Raw genomic sequence first — 20,415 nt, forward strand, 5'->3', positions numbered from 1 at the left:
CTGTTCGTTTTAAGTTTTAATACTGCTCCTTACTTTCAGTTGAAAAAAAACTTTTTCATAATTATTTTTTCATTGTTTTTTTAATAATGCCAGAAAATCCTGTGCCCCCTTCACGAAATTTCTCTTCGCCCCTGACAAATTCCTCCAAGGGAAGATCCTCCCACTTATCCCCCTCTCCTCAACCCCCCCACAATAAAAAATACCCCTTAAAACGTCTATACACTTCCCAATAACCTTACTGTATGTAAACAATGGTCAAAATTTATAACTTACAGCCCCTCTCCCGGGGACTGTGGGGGAGTAAGTCAGCCCCAAACACATTTTTATTAGTTTTTTGACTATGCTTAACAAAATGGCTATCTCAAAATTTTGATTCGTTGAAATTGGGAAAAAATAGGGGGCCTAGGTGCCCTCCAATTTTTGGTTACTTAAAAAGGGCACTAGAACTTTTAATTTACGCTATAATGAGCACTCTAGCGATATTCTAGGACCACTTGGTCGATATATAAAAAAACAAACAAATAAACACACACCCATGATTGGTCTTCTGGCAAAAAATACGAAGTTCCACATTTTTGTAGATGGGAGCTTGAAACTTCTACATTAGGGTTCTCTGATACGCTGAATGCGATGGTGTAATTTTCTATGGCTTTTAGGGGGTGTTTTCCCCTATTTTCCAAAATAAGGCAAATTTTCTCAGGCTCGTAACTTTTGATGAGTAAAACTAAATTTGATGAAATTTATATATTTAAAAATCATCATAAAAATCCGATTCTTTTGATGTATCTATTAGTATCAAAATATTAGTATCATTTTTTAGAATTTCGTTTACTATTGAGCCGGGTCGCTCCTTACTACAGTTTGTTATCACGAACTGTTTGATAGAAAAAGAAAAATATTACCATTCAAAATTGCTGAAAACTAAGTTCCTAGCAGTATTTGTCACCTCAAAGAAATTTCCTGATGGGCTTGATGATCGCCTGCCTTGCCTTTTCTGCCTATGGGCTGATAGAGTATGGGAATTTAACATTTTAGCTGTAAAGAGAAACATTTTAATGAAGTCTTTCTCCCCCCCTACCTCTTTCAACCAGTGGCGGATCCAGGTGGGGTTGCGTGCCCCCGCGCCCCCCTTAACGTAGTGATGGATTTGGGGTTGGGATTGCTTGTTCGGGTTGGCGGTGGGATGAAAGTTATTTTTTTGAAATTTGTTTTTAACAATTGAGTTATTTATAAGTTTTTAATTGTTAAGACTGATTCTTTTTGCAAACAAGTTTGAAACAAAGTTTCAGTTACTTTGTGTCGTCTCTATCAGAATTTTAGTGATGACGCATACTGCCTAAAAGTATTTAATTAAATTTAGATTTATCAAGGGAATCTGTCCGTATTACCATACAAGCCAACTGGGAGGCAAAAATCTTCATTTCGGAACAACAAAGAGGGGGAATTTAAAATCCTAACTTTTTTAGGCTATCAAAATGGTATTTCAGGATTGTACTGCTATAACGAGGCGGAAAAATTTTAATCTTTAAACTACTTTTACTTTTAAATTTTTTTCGAGTCTTTCTATGGCACAGAGGCGAAGAAATTGATATCATAGAAAGTGTGCCATTGAAAGTTAAAGTTTGCTTCTGTTCCCAAAAAGTAGGTTTAATTCTGAAGTGATTTGAACTCGATTGGCGAGTTTTTATTTTCGTTTACAATGAAACAATCACTCGTTTTGTCGCTTGGGAATACCTGATTGAAATTCAAATTTTCGTGCCATAGAAAGTTGTAATATCCAAAACAGTAGTAGGCTATTATCTGAACGGGTCTCAACTGATTTCACTAAAAAAAATTAAACATTTTAAATTACATGGTTTTTCCTGTTGGCTGGCGTTTGATTTGTTTTTGTTTTTTTTTAGAATACAGTTTAAACTTTCTATGGCACAAAGTCTTTATGACAGAGGGTGTCATAAATTTTGGATTTGCTTTTTTTTGCGAAGCGGGGTGGTTTTTAGAACATTGTTGGTTTTTAGGCGATTTGTATAATAGAAAGTAAATGCACGACTTGACTTTTTTGACTTGACTTTGACTTTTATTGACATAATAAACAAAACTATAAACTATTAAAGAAACAAATCACTATGCATGGGAAAAAATATAAATTTTGATAACACGTAGCGATTAACTATGTAGACATTCCTAAAGGTATACTAAATGAACAATAATAATAATAATAATAAAAACTAAATAAATATTTCTAGAAGAATTCTGGACTAATTAAAATAATAAAAATAGAAAGAAAAGGAAACCTTCTCTCAAACACCCCCAGGGTAAAAACCACCATCAAAATACAACTCCATCCACCCTAACCCCTTCAACCCACTGCTCCCTTAAGACCTATACCTTACTCACCCCCTTCCCCCCAGAAAAAATAAAAACTGAAAAAACTAATTCGACCCAGAAATTCTCCTTTAACTTTTTTTTTAAACTGTAGGAGGTGCTCAGCCGCCCTGACGCTCACTGGAAGCGAATTCTATACGGAAGGGCCAAGATACTTCAAAGTAAAATCAGATCTCACACTACTTTCATTATCCACAACCAAGTTATTACATTTTCGTGTATCATGATCATGAACCGAACTTCTGAGACGGTAAAATCATTAAAAGTTTCTGGGACCAAATTATGCACAAAATATAACTAAAGAGAAGCGCCTGAAGTGCCCTATTAGAAGTGCGAAGATAATATTAGTTTACGTTTTGGATTTCGGTGAGCAAATGGGGACCACTTTACTGCCTATTTCCATATAATTAAAGCTTTGCGTTATATGACATATCCCCTCCTCTGTTCATCCTAAAACATTGAAATAAAGGCTAAAGTCTTTAGAAATATCTGAACTTAATAAAGGTTCGTATAAGTATCCACTTAAAACTGAGTATATGAGTCGAAATACTCCTTCAAAGGTAAGAGTAATCTTTTAAGATAAATTGATTTTATTTTAAGATAAGGTTTATTGTTTTTTATCTAGCAGGTATAGATGGTTCTCTGAATTCTCAATTTGAATGAGCAGCATAGCATCTTATTTTAACATTCACAAACGAAACTAACCACAAGTTAACCACAAAAATGGAATGGAACAAGAATATTACTTCAGAATTTCTCATCTTCCCAACATCAACCAATCACAAAATATATTTATGTTCTTGCCTAGGGGTTGCATATATTTATCCATAAAATTGTCCAAACTGCTATATATACCGCTGAGGATTTTATACTTATTTGATACATTTGCTTATTTTGATATATTTGCTTATTATTTATTTTATGTTTTATTTTATATGCTTATTTGGCCATCCAATCATGTTTCTACGTTGCTAGTAAATCAAAATTTTCACAGGACAATTCTCTTACTTAATGCTAAATGCTAAAAGAATTTCTAATGAAATAACTTCTTTCTAAAGAAATTTCTTAATGCCTAATGATAAAAGAATTGCAAATTTGTATTTTTGTGCTCAACAGACATATCGAGATTTAAACGTTTGAATTTAATATCTGAAAATGTCAGGATTAAAACAAAATTAATTAGAAATCTACCACAGCTTAAAACCCTGAGAATTTAAATCACCAATCTATACCTATCAAGTACAAAAAATAACCAACACATAATTATTTCTTTTTGATGGATAATTTGACTCATATACTTAGTTTGAAGCCCCAACCTGCATGCATCCTTATTAGAGTTTATATTTTTATGACGATTTTTGTCTTTATTCGAATGTTTTAGGATGAATATAAGAGTAAATACTAACGAAGAGCTCTAAACTAACAGGGCTCTAAACTAACAGGACTAGCCATTATATAAGTTCACCGAAATATTGAGGTAGACATTGACGGTGTAACAAATAGATATGGTAGCAGTGGAAATAAAGAAATAGACTTTTTCTAGTAAAATTGTGATTTCTAAATTTTAAACAAAGTAGCCTATACCAAGCTTTTAAAAATGGCAAGATACGCTACGTCGTTATGAAAAGTGAAATTTTGATTATTAAATTTTTGAGATTTCGTCCAAGTTGACACTGTTTATTAAAACTCTATTAGAAAAAATAGTGAGGGTTTTAAGTTGATTTTTTATAATTTAATAAAAACCCTCGTTTTAGATGAATTCTATGTATTTCTATTCCTTTGTTTTAATTTTTTTTTCTACAACCCTAAACAACTAGCATGCTACTTAATGCGATTTACTAAGTTAGGCGACATGCTAAATGGGTTGATTTATAAAAATAGTCAAAATGAATAAATGACCCCAAAAGATGGTTCAAAACTAATTACTTTGACAATACAAAGCTTAGCTTACTCGCTATAGTGGTCAGAAGTACAAAGGCGAAAAATTATGCAGGAAATACTGAATATCATATTTTTTTTTTACAGATGATGAAAAGCTTTTTTTTTATGGCGGGGTGATTTTTATAACTTACTATTTTTGTTATTTTTCCATCTTTTTAATTTCAACAAACTTATTAGAACTTTAACCCAGACCAGATGTTAGATTAAATTTATAACCATACTACCTACCTACAACGCATAATTGTCGAGGTTCCCTTTAAATTGCTTGTATTTATTTGTTCGCTAGGTTACTGAAGCAACCTATTATGGGTCCCCCCCCTAAGAAAAATTCTGGATCTGCCCCTGCTTTCAACATTTACTTGAAGTCTCATGAACAGTAAGCCGTTTGTTCATTAACATGTACTTTTTTAGGAATCTACCCGAATATATAAGTATCATCCAGTTTAGTCTTACCAATCAAAAGTTACGAGCCTGAGAAAATTTGCCTTATTTTACAAGATAGGGGAAAACACCCCCTAAAAGTCATAGAATCTTAACGAAAATCACACCATCAGATTCAGCGTATCAGAGAACCTATTGTAAAAGTCTCAAGCTCCTATCTACAAAATTGTGGAATTTTGTATTTTTTGCCAGAAGGCAGATCACGGATGCGTGTTTATTTATTTGTTTTTTTTTTCAGGGGTAATCGTATCGACCCAGTGGTCTTAGAATCTTACGAGAGGGCTCATTCTAACGGAAATGAAAAGTTATAGTGCCCTTTTTAAGTGTCCAAAAAATTGGAGAGCACCTAGGTCCCCTCCCACGCTAATTATTTTCCCAAAGTCAACGGATCAAAATTCTGGGATAGCCATTTTATTCAGCGTAGTCGAAAAACCTTATAACTATGTCTTTGGGGACGACTTACTCCCCACAGTCCCCGTGGGAGGGGCTACAAGTTACAAACTTTAACCAGTGCTTAGACATAGTAATGGTTATTGGGAAGTGTACAGACGGGGGATATGTTGGGGGAACTTTTCATCGATGAATTTGTCATGGAGTAAGAAAATTTCCATGAAGGGAGCGCAGGATTTTCTAGAATTATTTTAAAAAAACAATGAAAAAATAAACATGGAAAGTTTTTTCAACTGGAAGTAAGGAGCAGCATTAAAACTTAAAACGAACAGAAATTCTTACGCATATGATGGGCTCACCTCCTCCTAATACCTTGCTCTTTTTAAAGCTAAAGTATTTTTAGTGATTTCAACTATTTATTCTACGGCTTTTGTGATTCAGGGGTCATTCTTAATGAATTGGAACAAAATTTAATCTATTGGAAAATAATTGGACAATAATACTAATAAAAAAATTCGTAAAAAATTAAAGTTCTAGTTGCCTTTTTAAGTAACCAAAAATCGGAGGGCAACTAGGCCTCCTCCCCAGCTCCTTTTTTTCTCAAAATCATTCAATCAAAACTATGAGAAAGCCATTTAGCAAAAAAAATAAATATGCAAATTTCGTTTTAATTATTCATCTGCGGAGAGCCAAAATCAAAACATGCATTGATTCAAAAACTTTCAGAAATTAAACAAAAAAAAGTTTTTTTTAACAGAAAATAAGGAGCGACATTAAAACTTGATACGAACAGAAATTACTTCGTATATGAAAGGAGATGCTTCCTCAACAACGCTCGCTCTTTATGCTATTAAATAAAAAAAAACAAGTTTTTTAGTAAGTTTTGTTAAAAAAACAAGTTTGACTCTGTCTCTCAATTCTTCTTTTTAAAATAGTAAAAAACTTTAGCGTAAAGAGCGGGGCGTTGATGAGGAAGCAGCCTCTTCCATATACGAAGTAATTTCTGTTCGTTTTAAGTTTTAATGTCGCTCCTTACTTTCAGTTAAAAAAAACTTGTTTTTTTTATTTAATTTCTGAACTTTTTGAATCAATGCATGTTTTGATTTTGGCTCTCTGCAGAGGAATAATTAAAACGAAATTTGCATTTTTTTTTTTTTGGCTAAATGGCTTTCTCATAATTTTGATCGAATGATTTTGAGAAAAAAGAGCGGGGGAGGAAGCCTAGTTGCCCCCCGATTTTTTGGTTAATTAAAAAGGCAACTAGAACTTTTAATTTTTTACGAATATTTTTATTAGTAAAAGATTTACGTAACTTATAAATTAGTTTACGTAAAGAACTTTTGTATTCTCATATTTTTATTACATATATGAGGGGGTTCGCTCCCTTGTCAGATCATCGCTCTTTACACTAAAGCTTAAATTTTGTCCCAATTCATTAAGAATGACCCCAGAATCACAAAAGCCGTAGAATAAATAGTTGAAATTACTAAAAATACTTTAACGTAAAGAGCGAGGTATTAGGAGGAGGTGAACCCCTCAAATGGGTAATAATTTCTGTTTGTTTTAAGTTTTAATGCTGTTCCTTACTTCCAGCTGAAAGAACTTTTTCATATTTATTTTTTCATTGTGTTTTTAAATAATGCAAGTAAATCCTGCGCTCCCTTCATGGAGATTTTCTTCCCCCATGACAAATTATCAATGGAAAGTTCCCCCATTATATCCCCCTCTTCTCAACCCCTCCCCCAACCAAAAAAATCCTCCTGAAAACGCCTGTACACTTCCCAATAACCATTACTATATGTAAGCATTGATCAAAGTTTGTAACTTGTTGCCCCTCCCATGGGGACTGTGGGGGAGTAAGTCGTCCCCAAAGACATAGTTATAAGGTTTTTCGACTACGCTGAATAAAATGGCTATCTCAGAATTTTGATCCGTTGACTTTGGTAAAATAATTAGCGTGGGAGGGGGCCTAAGTGCCCTCCAATTTTTTGGTCACTTAAAAAGGGCACTAGAACTTTTCATTTCCGTTAGAATGAGCCCTCTTGCAATATTCTAGGACAACTGGGTCGATACGATCACCCCTGGGAAAAAAAAAACAAAAAAAAACAAATAAACACGCATCCGTGATCTGCCTTCTGGCAAAAAATACAAAATTCCACATTTTTGTAGATAGGAGCTTGAAACTTTTACAGTAGGGTTCTCTGATACGCTGAATCTGATGGTGTGATTTTCGTTAAGATTCTATGACTTCTAGGGGGCGTTTCCCCCTATTTTCTAAAATAACGCAAATTTTCTCAGGCTCTTAACTTTTGATTGGTAAGACTGAACATGATGAAACTTATATATTTAAAATCAGCATTAAAATGCGATTCTTTTGATGTAGGTATTGGTATCAAAATTCCATTTTTTAGAGTTTTGGTTACTATTGAGCCGGGTCGCTCCTTACTACAGTTCGTTACCACGAACTGTTTGAAAGTTTTTTACTGTTTTATAAAGCAGAGTTAAGAGAAAGAGTCAAACTTTAGCGTAAAGAGGGGGGCGTTGTTGAGGAAGCATCTCCTTTCATATACGAAGTAATTTCTGTTCGTTTTAAGTTTTAATGTCGCTCCTTACTTTCCGTTGAAAAAACTTGTTTTTTTTTATTTAATCTTCTAAAAAAAGCGAAACTCAACAAGATTTGAGCTTGAAACCTCTACGGTTGGGTTTCTGATATGATGTATCTAATAAAGGGATTTCAATAAGATCGCTTGCTTTTTTGTGGGTGTTTCCCCTTTTTCAAAAATCAGGCAAAGTTTCTCAGATTTTTGGTTCAAATTATTCCATATATGAAAGTGACTCTCCCCTCATCAACGCCTCGCTCTTTACGTTAACGTTTGACTCTTTGTCACAACTCTGCTTTTTAAAACAATAAAAACTTTAGCGTAAAGAACAAGGTGTTGAGAAGGGGACAGCCCCTTTCATAAGTTGAATAATTTATGTTTGTTTTAAGTTTTAATGTCGCTTCTTACTTTCAGTTAAAAGAACCTTGTTTTTTCTATTTAATTTCTGAATGTTTTTCAATTAATGCAGGTTCAAATTTGGCTCACCGTACATGAAAAATTAAAGCAAATTTTGCATAATAATTTTGGCAGATTTATTCCGTATATGCAGGGATGTTCCTCAATACCTTGCTCTTTACGCTAAAGCTATTAGCACTTTTATAAAAAGCTTCCTATTCTAATCAAACGTCCCCGTGTTTCTTTTCTAGTAAACAGTCAAACTTTAGAGTAAAGACTAAGGTGCTGAGGAGGGGAAAATCCTCATATATGAAATAATTTCTGTTCGCTTTTCAAATGAAACCGTTAAATCTGGCTCACCCTCTATGAAATATGCCCCTCCCCTTCACAGAAAACTCCTCCGTAGAAATCTCATCCAACATAAAGTGCCTCTCACCCATCAAATTCCCTCCAGACAGTTTCACCCTCAATGAGAATCCCCTCACCTGTAAAATTGTTTGCGGACGACTCAGCCTGAAAAATTCTCTTTAGCATTCTTTCATTTGAATAAGACTTGATCTTATTTGAATAAGACTGATCTTTATTCGGTTTCTCGATCACTCCAGAAATGCCTCCTTGCGTGGAAATTATTTCCCAGAAAACAAAACACGCTGAAAAAAAAACTAGATAATTTATCCGGAATATCACCAAATGTAAGACAAAGAGAATGTAAGACAAGTAAAAAGAATTTCGTATAGTAATTCTGTCAAATCCCCCAGTGTAACAAATCCCCAGAAATTTCCCACAGAAATCCCCCCCAAGGAATATTCTTCCTTAGAATCCACCCTAAGCACACCCCCTCCTCCCAAAAAATATCTGTATACTACTTCCCAATAACAAATACTATGCGTAAACAATGGAAGAATTTCATAACTTACAGGCTGTTCCCACGGACTCTGAAGGGTCATTTTTAACCTAAAGAAAATTATTTGATCTTTCGGCTATACTGAACAAAATGGCTATCTCGAAATTATGATCAAATAATTTGGGGGGGTAATGGAAGTAGGAGGAGGCCCAGTTGCCCTCCAGCCTTTTTGGTCATTTAAAAGGGCACTAGAACTTTTAATTTGCATTTGAATGAGCTTTATCCCGATATTCTAGGGCCATTGAGTCGATACGATGATCCCTGGGAAAAAAAAATAAACAAATAAACACGCATCCGTGATCTTTCTTCTGGCAAAAAATACGAAATTTTACAATTCTGCAGATAGGAGCTTCAAACCTATATAGCAGGGTTCAAACCTCTGAAAAAATTATGTTTTTCCATGGAGGTGGAGCCAGATATCCTGGCGAAGTTTAAAAAACCATTCAAAAATTAAATAAAAAACAAGTTTTTTTTCAACGGAAAGTAAGGAACTCATAACTTTTGATGGGTAAGACTAAACTTGATGAAACTTATATTTTTAAAATCAGCATTAAAATGCGATTCTTTTTATGTTACTATTGGTATCAAAATTCCGTTTTTTAGAGTTTGGCTACTATTGAGTCAGTTCGCTCCTTATTACAGTTCGTTATCACGAACCGTTTGATTCTGGCAAATTAACCCAGTTTAAAATTTCCCCTGAAATGTTTTTCCTCTGAAAACTTCCCTCTCCGTCAAGACTTCCCTCTTCTCCCCGTGCAAAATCTACTCAGCAGAAAATTCATCCTCCCTTCCACATCCAAAAATGTATGCATACTTCCCATTAAAAAATATCATACGTAAACACTGGTCAAATTGTATAGCCTACCCTACAAACCTTACCGCAGGGGCTGTAGGGGATCACTTTATCAAGATAGAGTTATTGGACCTTTCAACTATGCTGGACAAAATAGCCATCTCAAAATTATGGGAAAGGGCCTAGTTGCCCTCCAATTTTTTTTGTCACTTAAAAAGGGCGCTAGAACTTTTCATATCCGTTGGAATGAGTCCTCTCCTAATGTCCTATTACCACTGGACCCCTGAAAAAAAAACATGATATCAAAATTTCGTTTTTTTGGTTTCGGTTACTATTGAGCCGTGTCACTGCATACTTACAGTTTGTTACCACAAACTTTTTGATTACCCATCAAAATCCAAACAGAGTAGAATCGAAATTTTGATAAGGTCATTTTGTTCAAAATAGTCCAACTATCAAATAACCATGGTTCCTGGTTTGAACCCCCCCCCCTCCAGCCCTCGGGAAAAGGGCCATAAATTATACTAGTTACCCATCGTTAACACATAAAGTTTTTATGGAAGACATGGTCGTATAAACTTTGGAGGTGGCTCATTCAATTGGAAACCAAAATTTTCTTTTCCCTTTTCGAGAGTCGAAAGTGATCAGAGGGTAACCAGCCCCCTTCCCCCTCTTGCTCCTTTTCCCAATTTTATTCGATTAAAATTTGGAAATAGCCATTTTGTTCAGAACAGTCCAAATTCAAATAACTGTAACTTAGTTGTTGAAAAGGAGCAAAAGTTGTGGAAAGGAGCCATTGTTAATATATAAGATTTTGTGGAAGGGGTGGTCGTATTAATTTTGGAGGGTTCATTCAATTGAGGATTAGAACATACAGTTTTTAAGAGTCAAAAGTGAACAAACGGCAACATGCCCCCTCTCCCCTTTTCTCCAAAGGTATCAAGTAAAATTTTTAGATAGCCATTTTGTTCACAATAGTCCGAAGGCCAACTAACTATGGCTCCGGGATTGAGCCCTTGAGGAAAGGACTGCGAAGTTGCTAATTGTTACTTTCAAATTTTGTTTACTCTGATACTTGAATTTATTGATTTACTGGGCCACTTCGATTCACGGGCGCGGGCTGTAAGTTATACAAGTTGCTTGTTGTTACTTTGGTTTACTTTGATACTGTCTTTGCATTGATACTGTGTTACTTTGATACTTGTTTTGATACTGTGATGAAATTTGATATTGATTAAAATTGATTTTGGAATAATGAACTTAGAAAATCTTGAAACTTTGGCAATAATATCGAACAAAAATTAATGAAAAAACTGTCCGAAAAAGGAGTTTTTCAAAGAAAAGTCAAAATCATTATAAACTAGTGTTTGGCTGCAGTATCCTTTCCTAACTGTAAAAGTATAAAACCTTCTGCATCATTGACACTTCACTGAAAACGAATTATATTACAAATATTTTATTTTCTACGTATTACAACATTGAAAATAAAATGAAAATTACAATGAAATAAAATATTGAAGTGATGTGCTTTCAGTAACTAATATCATTTAGGCAAGAAGGCAATAGCCAAACTATTGTTTTCAGTGACTTTTGTTCGTTTTAAGCTTGATTTGCATATTCAATTTAAATTTTAATCGTTTAAGATTTATATGGTACCCTTTGTGTGTTTGTTTGGTATGATTGCCTATTTAATTTCTGTTCGGTTTGGGTTCATTTTGTTCTATAACCGTGCTTTCTTGTTGTTTTTAGTTTAAATTATTATAGGTATTAATTCCTGCTGATCTTAGGTTTAACATGACCTTTACTTTTCTTTGAAAAACTTTTTTTCGGAAAGTTTTTTTAATTAATTATTTCAAAGGTAAAGCTTATATCGTTAAAGGGTATTTCTTTTATTTAATTGGAATCCCGTTATACTATGACCAGAAAATATTCTATGGTTTAGAAGTGGAGTGGGAAATGATTTGAAATAGATGACTGCATTATTACAAAACCAAAGGTTTCTAAGAGTACCCCTTTTTAAATGCAGTGCAAGGATTGGCTTTTTTGTGTGCTCAAGCTTTGCTAGGTCAAAGTTTGCCGGGTTGAATTTTGCCGGGTTGAATTTTGCAAGGGTTAAGTTATGCGAATGGAATTTTGCTTGAGTTAAGTCAGCTGAACCCAATGTCCCAGATCTGGTCCGAATTGAAAATGGAGCGTCTGAGACATTAGATCTTTCTATATATCAAGTTTCATTGAGATCCGATCACCCATTCATAAGATAAACATGCCTCAATTCCATGATTTCCCCTACATCCAACCCCCCTCATATGGTGAAATCGGGGAACGACTGTTATCAAGTCCATTTGTGCAGATCCCTGACACGCCTACCAATTTTCATCATCCTAGCACGTCCAGAAGCACCGAACTCGTCAAAGTACTGGAAATCCCCCTCCCCAACTCCCCCAAAGAGAGCAGATGTGGTCCGGTTATGTCAATCACGTCCCTAAGACTTGTGCTTATTCTTCCCACCAAGTTTCATCCCGATCTCTCCACTCTAAGCGTTTTCCTAGATTTACGGTCTCCCCCTCTAAATCCCCCCTATGTCACTGGAACCGGTTGTGATTTAAAAAAAAGCTCTGAGACACGAGGTCCTTCTAAAATATCAAGTTTCATTATGATTCGATCACCTGTATAAGTTAAAAATGCCTCATTTTTTCTAATTTTTCCGAATTAACAGTCCCTCCATTCCTCCCCAGGTGGTCGAACTGGAGGAGCGACTATTTCCAATTTAATCTGGTCTGGTCCCTGATACGCCTTCCAACTTTCAACGTCCTAGCTTCTCTAGAAGTGCCCGAACTAGCAAAACCGGGACCGACAGAACAACCGACAGACCAACAGAAATTGGGACTGCTATATGGCACTTGGTCGACGGGAAAGTGCCATAAGAACTCTGTAACAGTTCCAGTAGTGAATGAACTGACCTTGAAAAAAGGCTCGCTGTGGGACTGAGAGGCTCAATGCCTTTTTATGTTTCTTCCCCTACAAGATCTTTCCATGATCTTCTGCTACAAATAGCAAGCGTAAATAGACCATTCCCCTTATCGAGTATTCGCATTAAACGTCAATAGTCATGCCAACCATTAGAAAGATTAAATAAAAATTAATTAAAAAAAGAGTTCAAGTTTTATTAAACAAAGTAACTTACTCTTTACTATGCGAAAAACTTAATCTTCTATTTTTAAGTTTTCGTAAGCGAACAATTACAATAGAAGGCTGTCAATCTGTAACAGTATGTGGGTGGTGGTGGGAAGGCCGTAATTAAGATCTATGGGCTTAATCAAATTAACACAAAACTGAATATGCGCACACGCGAAGTGTGGCTGAATGTAAACACGTAAAAAGAAGGAAATGACCTTCATAAATTATAGACTATTCAACCGTTTCCAAACGGTCACAATAAAGAGAAATAGAGAGACTATTTTCCTATACTTACTTGTTAACTAATTCTGACTTAAAAATCTAGACAGACAAGAAAATTCAATTTCAGGAGAGACAATCAGCTCCGCTTTTTTAAAACCTAATTGGTTGTTTTATGAGAAATATTAAGCTAATACAAATAAGTAAATTTTTTATTTCTCTGTGGTATAAAGGGAGATTGCCTGTCCAAAGATTCCGTATTAGGAATTACTCTTTAATTCCACTGATTCATTCTTGTGACGTACTTTCGCAAGCCCGTCATATTACTCCTTACTAGTTGAGAGACATAAGGAATCGGTTTTGGAAACATATTGAGCTGGGGACTTGTGTCAAATAAATTTGTTTGGTATGTCAATTTTTCAAATATTAATTCGGCAATTTTTATTTATGTTTCATATTTTGCTATATTTCTTTGCAATATTTTTATTGTTAGATTCTTATTTATTATTTTATTATTATTATTATTGTTTATTATTTTTACAATTAATTTTTATATTAAATTCATAATAATATTTATATTTATTTATTGTATTTGTGATTACTAGGTTGCTAGCTACAGCTGCAACCCGGATATTAAGCCAGTAGAAAGAACAAAAGTTTTGATTCGTAATAATTTTTTAGCAAGGGCGGATCTAGAACAAAATCTTTTTATTTATTTTTTTTCTTTGGGAGGGGGGTAATGTGACAAGGATGCCAATAATTTACCAAATTGACAACAACAAAAAACACAGAATGAGGGCGCCAAAAAAATCCCGTAGGAGGAGGTCGAAGTCCCCTGTCCCCTGGATCCACTAGTGTTTTTGAGAAGTTGAATCTGTTTCTCGGGGGTTGCATTGAAAAAAGGGAATAGTTAATAAGCAGATAAAAGGGTACAAAAATTGATTTAAAATTATTCTTAGCCGTTACAAAGGTAAAATATTTATTTCCATTTTCCAGCATAATCCAAATGTCAGCTGTAAAACTCCCAGGCTTACTATATTTCACTCAGTCAAAAAAAAATTGTTTATTAAAATAATTTTGGATAAAATGCCCTATGCTTCGTAAGAGTAATATATTTCTGGGACTGAAAACCATTTCCAATATGTATTCTGACGGATTTTCAAATTTAAATATGAACTTCTATAGGGGGGATATGACTCTTTACGACGTGGTTACTACGATGATTACCCTGACAGACAAATGAGCTAGCGTAAAGTATTGTTGATTAGTTTACATTCTGTAAACCGAAGTGGTCATGTTCAGGTGACAAATCAGGTGAAAACTTACATTATGCCTAGGATTCTGGGAAATGTTGAATTTCAACCATGAGGCTCTTTTTTATTTCCTTTTTGAGGACTAGGATCCAAGATGTGAGATGCGAAATTCTAAAGACATTAAAATTCGACCCTCTTAAGAAAAAATCCTATCTTTAGGATATGTTTTACAGATTTTTTAACCCTTGGTAGATAGGGCCTCTTTTGTTCCCCAAATTTCGTATTAAAGGAGGGTACATGTAGAATACATGTACATGTAAGGACACTTTTACTGCGTTTTGAAAAAAAATTACCCCCCCCCCCTCGAACAAAAATCATGGATACGGCCCTGGCCGTGAAATCTTTTACCCAATTTTCGCTTTTTCGATTTGTTTGACTCGCTCTCCTAATTTAAACCTTTCTCCAAAGAAGATTCATCCATACGTGCCTGAGGGGACAGAGCCATTCGTACCCCAGTTTGATTAACCAGTAGAACCACAACAATCAGGAAGCATTTCAGTGTGCAACTCGTGATATTGTGAGTGAACGCAGCCGTTCTTAATTGCAACAACTTTTCTTATTTAGAAAAAAAATTATGTGACTAGCATTAAATAATGCAAGCATGGTTGCTATAGTAACCGCAAAATTCTAACAAGGAAATGGAATTGCCATGACCTGATTGTGCTTTTCTAATAATTATCTAGTGCAGGTGTTTTTCCTGTTTCTATCAAACTCCGCCTCCCGTCCAATAGAAATGCTGGAAGCGAAATGTCTACCACCTATTGGTGGGTTAATTTTCCAGAGATGAAGAACAGGTACCCTTTCTATGGAGATGGTGGATTTTTATTTCAAATCTTGCTTTCATCTGAAACACGTGTTTAGCCATGACAGGTATAACTGATTGGGATATAAACGACTCGAATATTCCGAAGGTATTGTTTATTTGCAGAATTAGCTTATGTTAGGTCATTAGGTCATTTTCCACCTTCAGTGGAAAAACAGTGAATGTAATTTTTAAACTAGAACACTGCAACATTTAGAGGATATGGGTGGGGTCAAATCCTTGTTAGGAATTAGAGAGGTCAGGGAAGGGGAGAGGGTAGCGTTATTCTCCTCCCCTAGATAGTTAAAAATTTAGAAAAGTGAAGAAATTTAGAATATTCGAGAAAATGACGTTTTAGAGGTAATAAAGCCTTTATTCAGATCTTTGCCTCCCCTCTCTAACAAGATGGTTTTCCAGGCCATCCCCTCCTTTTTTAGCACCCTTGAAGCTGAACGGGTATCTTTCTTCTTTTTTTTTTAGGCTGTACTAACAAAATTTAAGAAATTGTTGCTTACGAAATTAGCTTCGTTTATATTTCTGGATTGTGTGGTGTATGCTAAAACCAGACACATAAAAAGTCAGACTAAAATATTTCCAAAATTTGAGTGATTTTAATTATGAAGAGTTTATCTAAAATCCCAAATAGATCAGTGTGGATATAAAAAACGGAAATATTTTGTTACGTTATTCTTTACAAGTATGTTTACTACAACCACAAAAATATCGCTAAGCATAATTTTAGAAGTATTTTAGTTGAATTACCCCCTTCCTTTAATCGAAATGTTGTAAAAAATTAAAGGCTTCGTCATACAAACTGTAGGTGGTTTACGGCCCCAAATGTAAAAATCAAATTGCAAGAATTGAATATAATTACCATAAAGATACGCTTCAAAGGTACTTGTATATTATACGCGACTCAAGTAAAACTCGAGAACAAGTGACAGAATAGATGGAAAATATATAAGTTGGGCTATATGTTTCCATATTAGGGGTGGGTGTGGGGTGGAGGTAAAGTATTTGAACAGGTTGAAGTTAGAAAACAATTCTTGTCCCATTAAATACAGAATAATTGCACCTAAAACATCTAGCATGCACACCCGCTATGCTTTACCCCCCCTAATACGCAAATATATACCCCGAGTTTGTTTCTAAAGTAACGACAAACTAATGAAATATATAGCTCAAATTTGTTTCTAAAGTAACGAAAAAAAAAATCTCATCGTATTTTTTGATATTTCACTAGGATTCAGCGTCAAAGAAAAAAGTTTTAATTAAATGAAGCACTTCAGGGGTGTTTAACACAAAAGTACCGCTTTTAATAGCTTCCCCCCTCTAATTAGTTGAACCACTGCAGGAATGAAATTTGTATTTGTACTGCTTCTTTTCCAATTCGGAACCGGGCTGACGAAAAATTCTAAACTTGCAGCTCATGAACTTAGTATGGCTCATTCGAGCCATAATTTCTTAATTTCCTAAAATTCTTAATTTCTTTATTAAACATAAAACTAAATAAAATCAAAATTTCTTAATTAAAATCCTTATTGTTTCTTGTGGTTCTTCAATTAATTCTGTGTTTCTTAAGATGGTTCTAATATTTCATCTAATAGAACATAAGATATCAGTACTACCGTTTGACTATCTCCGAGAAGGAAGGATTGGGTTAATTATTTTTGACCGGGTATCTCCTACCTGCAGTCATTGCTGTTTTTTTCCGAAATTTGGAACTATCCAAAAACAAATAAAGGGACATACCTAGCCACGTAAATAGAGATCCCTTTTCAGCCCGCTGTGCCTCTTGGGATCAAAGGATGTTCATCTGTTTTCATTTTTCATTTCGGTACTCTTGTATTATTCAGAACACACTCGAGATACGGAGCTAGGTTAATCATGATGAAATATACCAAAATAAGGAATATGTAATGCTTTGGTTTAAATAATAATATAATTTGGGCTATATAGTTGCACATTAGGAGGGTGTAGGGTTAAAGTGACCAAACCTAACTTAGTCTAACCTTATTCCCACCCATATCCCCTAATGTGCAAATATATAACCCAAATTATAGAAGTCCAATGTACTCTGTCACGTGTTATTTGTCTTTGTAGCTATGAAACCGGTTTTCATAGAGCATAAATTCAGTCAACTTCTCGAGTGTGTTTTGAAAAATAGGCTACAAGAGTAGGCCTACCTTTATTTTAATTGAATTTGCCTATTTTTTTATTTCAGACTCCCTCCCCCCTCTTATCTCAAAGTGAAATTCTGCGTTTTTGACTTGCTGTGATCGTTTTTCGCTTAGACTTAGGACACTTAGGAGAAGTAGGGCCTAAAACGCTATAATTTACCCCGCCCCTGTATAATTTTAGTGCTAGTAAGAAGATATTGAGCAAATATTTTTTTTTTATGTGAACCTAAAAAGAGACATTAATTTCATGTGCAGAATTATTTAGTGATACTGGAAAATTTCATTATTTAGTAATCAAGGTCGTATCCAGCGGGATTAGGGGGTTTGAACCCCTCCCCCGAAATGTTAGTCCAACGCGTGAAAACGCAACAAAATGAATATAATCCAATTTTTGATGCGTTTTTTTTATTTATTTAGGTATACCTTCAAAAAATCTTTTGTAACCCCCCTCCCCCTGAAAAAAAATCCTGGATACGCTCCTATTAGCAGTCTTCAAACTTAATTGTAAAGCAGTAACTTTGGCATAACTGAATTGAGAAGCAATAAAAAGCTCAAAATTAATATGCAGTCATTTACGATAGTTCGTTAAATTTTGCACCATATTCATAGTAAGAAGATAACTGGTTTATAGTTGAAAATCTTCTTCGCCTTATCAGTTGAAATATTGAACAAAGTATATGCTTTTTACTAAAAACGCAATAATCAAGCATTTTTTATGTTTTTCACATGAATCTTTTAAATTAGATGTAGAGATTTCTTCCATATGAACAGGTTACATATTAAATCCAACAACTAACGAATTATCTGCCCTGGCCGAATGGTTAGCGCACTAAATTCACAAGCGAAGAGTTGCTAGTTCGAGTTGTTGGTGGCCTGGACTGTATCTAAGGTTTCTTTTAGGGGGATTACAAACGGACCTAATTTTTGGGTGGGGGGGATTACGAGAAAGAATTTAGAGCCTATAATGCTTATATTCATTTTTGTTAAGTTTTTACGAGTCGAAAAATATTTCGAGGGGGTAGGGGGGTTCAAACCCCCTAACTCGCTGATTGTTTCGTTGGTAGTGAGGATTAGTGGCATTTCCCTGTAATACCAGCCAATAGTCGATTCAACGACTTTTAGGCACCCAATAAAATCTAGGTGAAAACACGGAAAGCATCGGACGATTTGCCCCCAATAACGCAGATCACTCCCAATCGGGGACAAAACACTAGGAGATCGTTACCTGCGTCACGCGGGCCATATTTGTCCTTGTGCGAAAGTTGTTTCTTTCTTACTTTTTTGTTTATAAACCGTATGATTATACAGATTTACCGTACATAAGATTGTTGTTTGGATTTATCTGTTTCTCCCCTCCTAAATATAGATAATTAGCTAACAGCAAAGATTCTTAAATTTGGACGAGAGAAAGAAGAAAACTGTTATACTTTATGAATGGATCCAGAAGCCAAAGACAAATTGATATCGGAGGAAACTCCAGATCTTCTCTGATAAAAAAAATAAATATTAATAGTAACCGACGCTGTCTAGTGTTAACTGGTCACAAACAAGTGAGAGGGGGGGCTTAAGATAAGTCCTCCCACCAACATACAATTTTTTCCGAATTTCTGTGCACTTTAAAAAAAAAATTCGGTCGCCCCGTCCCCGTCAAAACAAATCCTTCATACGCGCCTCCCCAGTCAAATCATAAAGTGAATTATAAAACCAAAATTGAAACATTATGTGATATTTTCATATTTTCACTTTTATATTCCGTTGTTTTAAGATGACATAATCGGTTCTACCAAAATGGCGCAAAATGAAGTAAACTATTTAAAAGCAGCCTATATTTCTGGGTCCTAAAAATGCAACTAGAACTTTTTATTTTTTCCGAACGTTTTTTTATTAATACGTATACGTAGCTTACGAATTAACTTACGTAAGGAACTTCTATATTTGTATATTTTTATTACGTATATGAGGGGGTTCGCCCCCCTCATCAATACCTCACTCTTTACACTAAAGCTTGGATTTTGTCCCAGTTCTTTAATAATGACCCCTGAATCACACAGGCCGTAGAATAAATAGTTGAAATTACTAAAAAAACTTTAGCGTAAAGAGCCAGGTAATGGAGAGGAGACGAACACCCTTATATATGTAATAAATTCTGTTCGTTTTAAGTTTTAATGCTGCTCCTTATTTCCGGCTGCAAAAACTTTTTTTTATGTATTTTCTCATTTTCTTTTAAATAATGCTAGAAAATCCTGCGCACCCTTAATGGAAATTCTCTTCCCTCATGGTAAATTGCACCATGGACAGATCCTCCCACATAACCCCCTAACTGCCTCCACATAACCACCTAGCCCTTAACTATACTGTAATGGACTTATACACGAAAATGTAACGTTTTTGTGAAATATTTTGGCACCTAAAAAGGCACGAGATGTAGCGATTTCCTTGAAAATAACCCTCAAACAGCTTGCTATGATGTTCCAGTGCCCTGCTAGCAGTGAAGAAGGAACAAACGGAAAGAAAGAGGGCATATAAGTGCTTGCCTGACAAAAAATTAACTTTTCTTGTTGTTAAAGCCAGGGGACTATAAGTTTCCTAAAAAGGGTTTTTGACCATGGGAATTTCAAAAATTTACTTTTTGTTTTAATCTTATTTGGTTTCAAAATATTTGGGTTAGGCCTACTACTGGTCGAAGTTCATTCTTTACTAGGTTGCGGCTACTGCCAGGAGTGTAGCTACAACATTTTTTTGAGGGGGGAGGGCAATAGGGGTCTACTTTCGGAGAGTCGAGGAGCATGGGCGATTTAATATTTTTTTCTCCAAGTTATTAGGGGGTCAAATGCCCCCCCTCCTCCCAAACGACACCATTGCCTACCCCTGCAACCA

At 35.0% G+C, this 20,415-nt stretch overlaps 1 protein-coding gene across 1 annotated transcript in view; it reads left to right on the forward strand.

Annotated features, from left to right (window-relative positions):
* Positions 1-15,286: 15,286 nt before the first annotated feature.
* LOC136034912 (transcription factor glial cells missing-like) overlaps positions 15,287-20,415 on the forward strand; it is a 29,547-nt gene continuing 24,418 nt past the window's right edge. Inside the window, exon 1 of the mRNA XM_065716416.1 lies at positions 15,287-15,467. Coding sequence (XP_065572488.1) covers positions 15,420-15,467 — 48 coding nt within the window. The 5' untranslated portion in view covers positions 15,287-15,419. The remainder of the gene's footprint in view (positions 15,468-20,415) is intronic.

The sequence above is a fragment of the Artemia franciscana genome, chromosome 13 (genome assembly GCF_032884065.1).
Source record: "Artemia franciscana chromosome 13, ASM3288406v1, whole genome shotgun sequence".
Lineage (NCBI taxonomy): Eukaryota > Metazoa > Arthropoda > Branchiopoda > Anostraca > Artemiidae > Artemia > Artemia franciscana.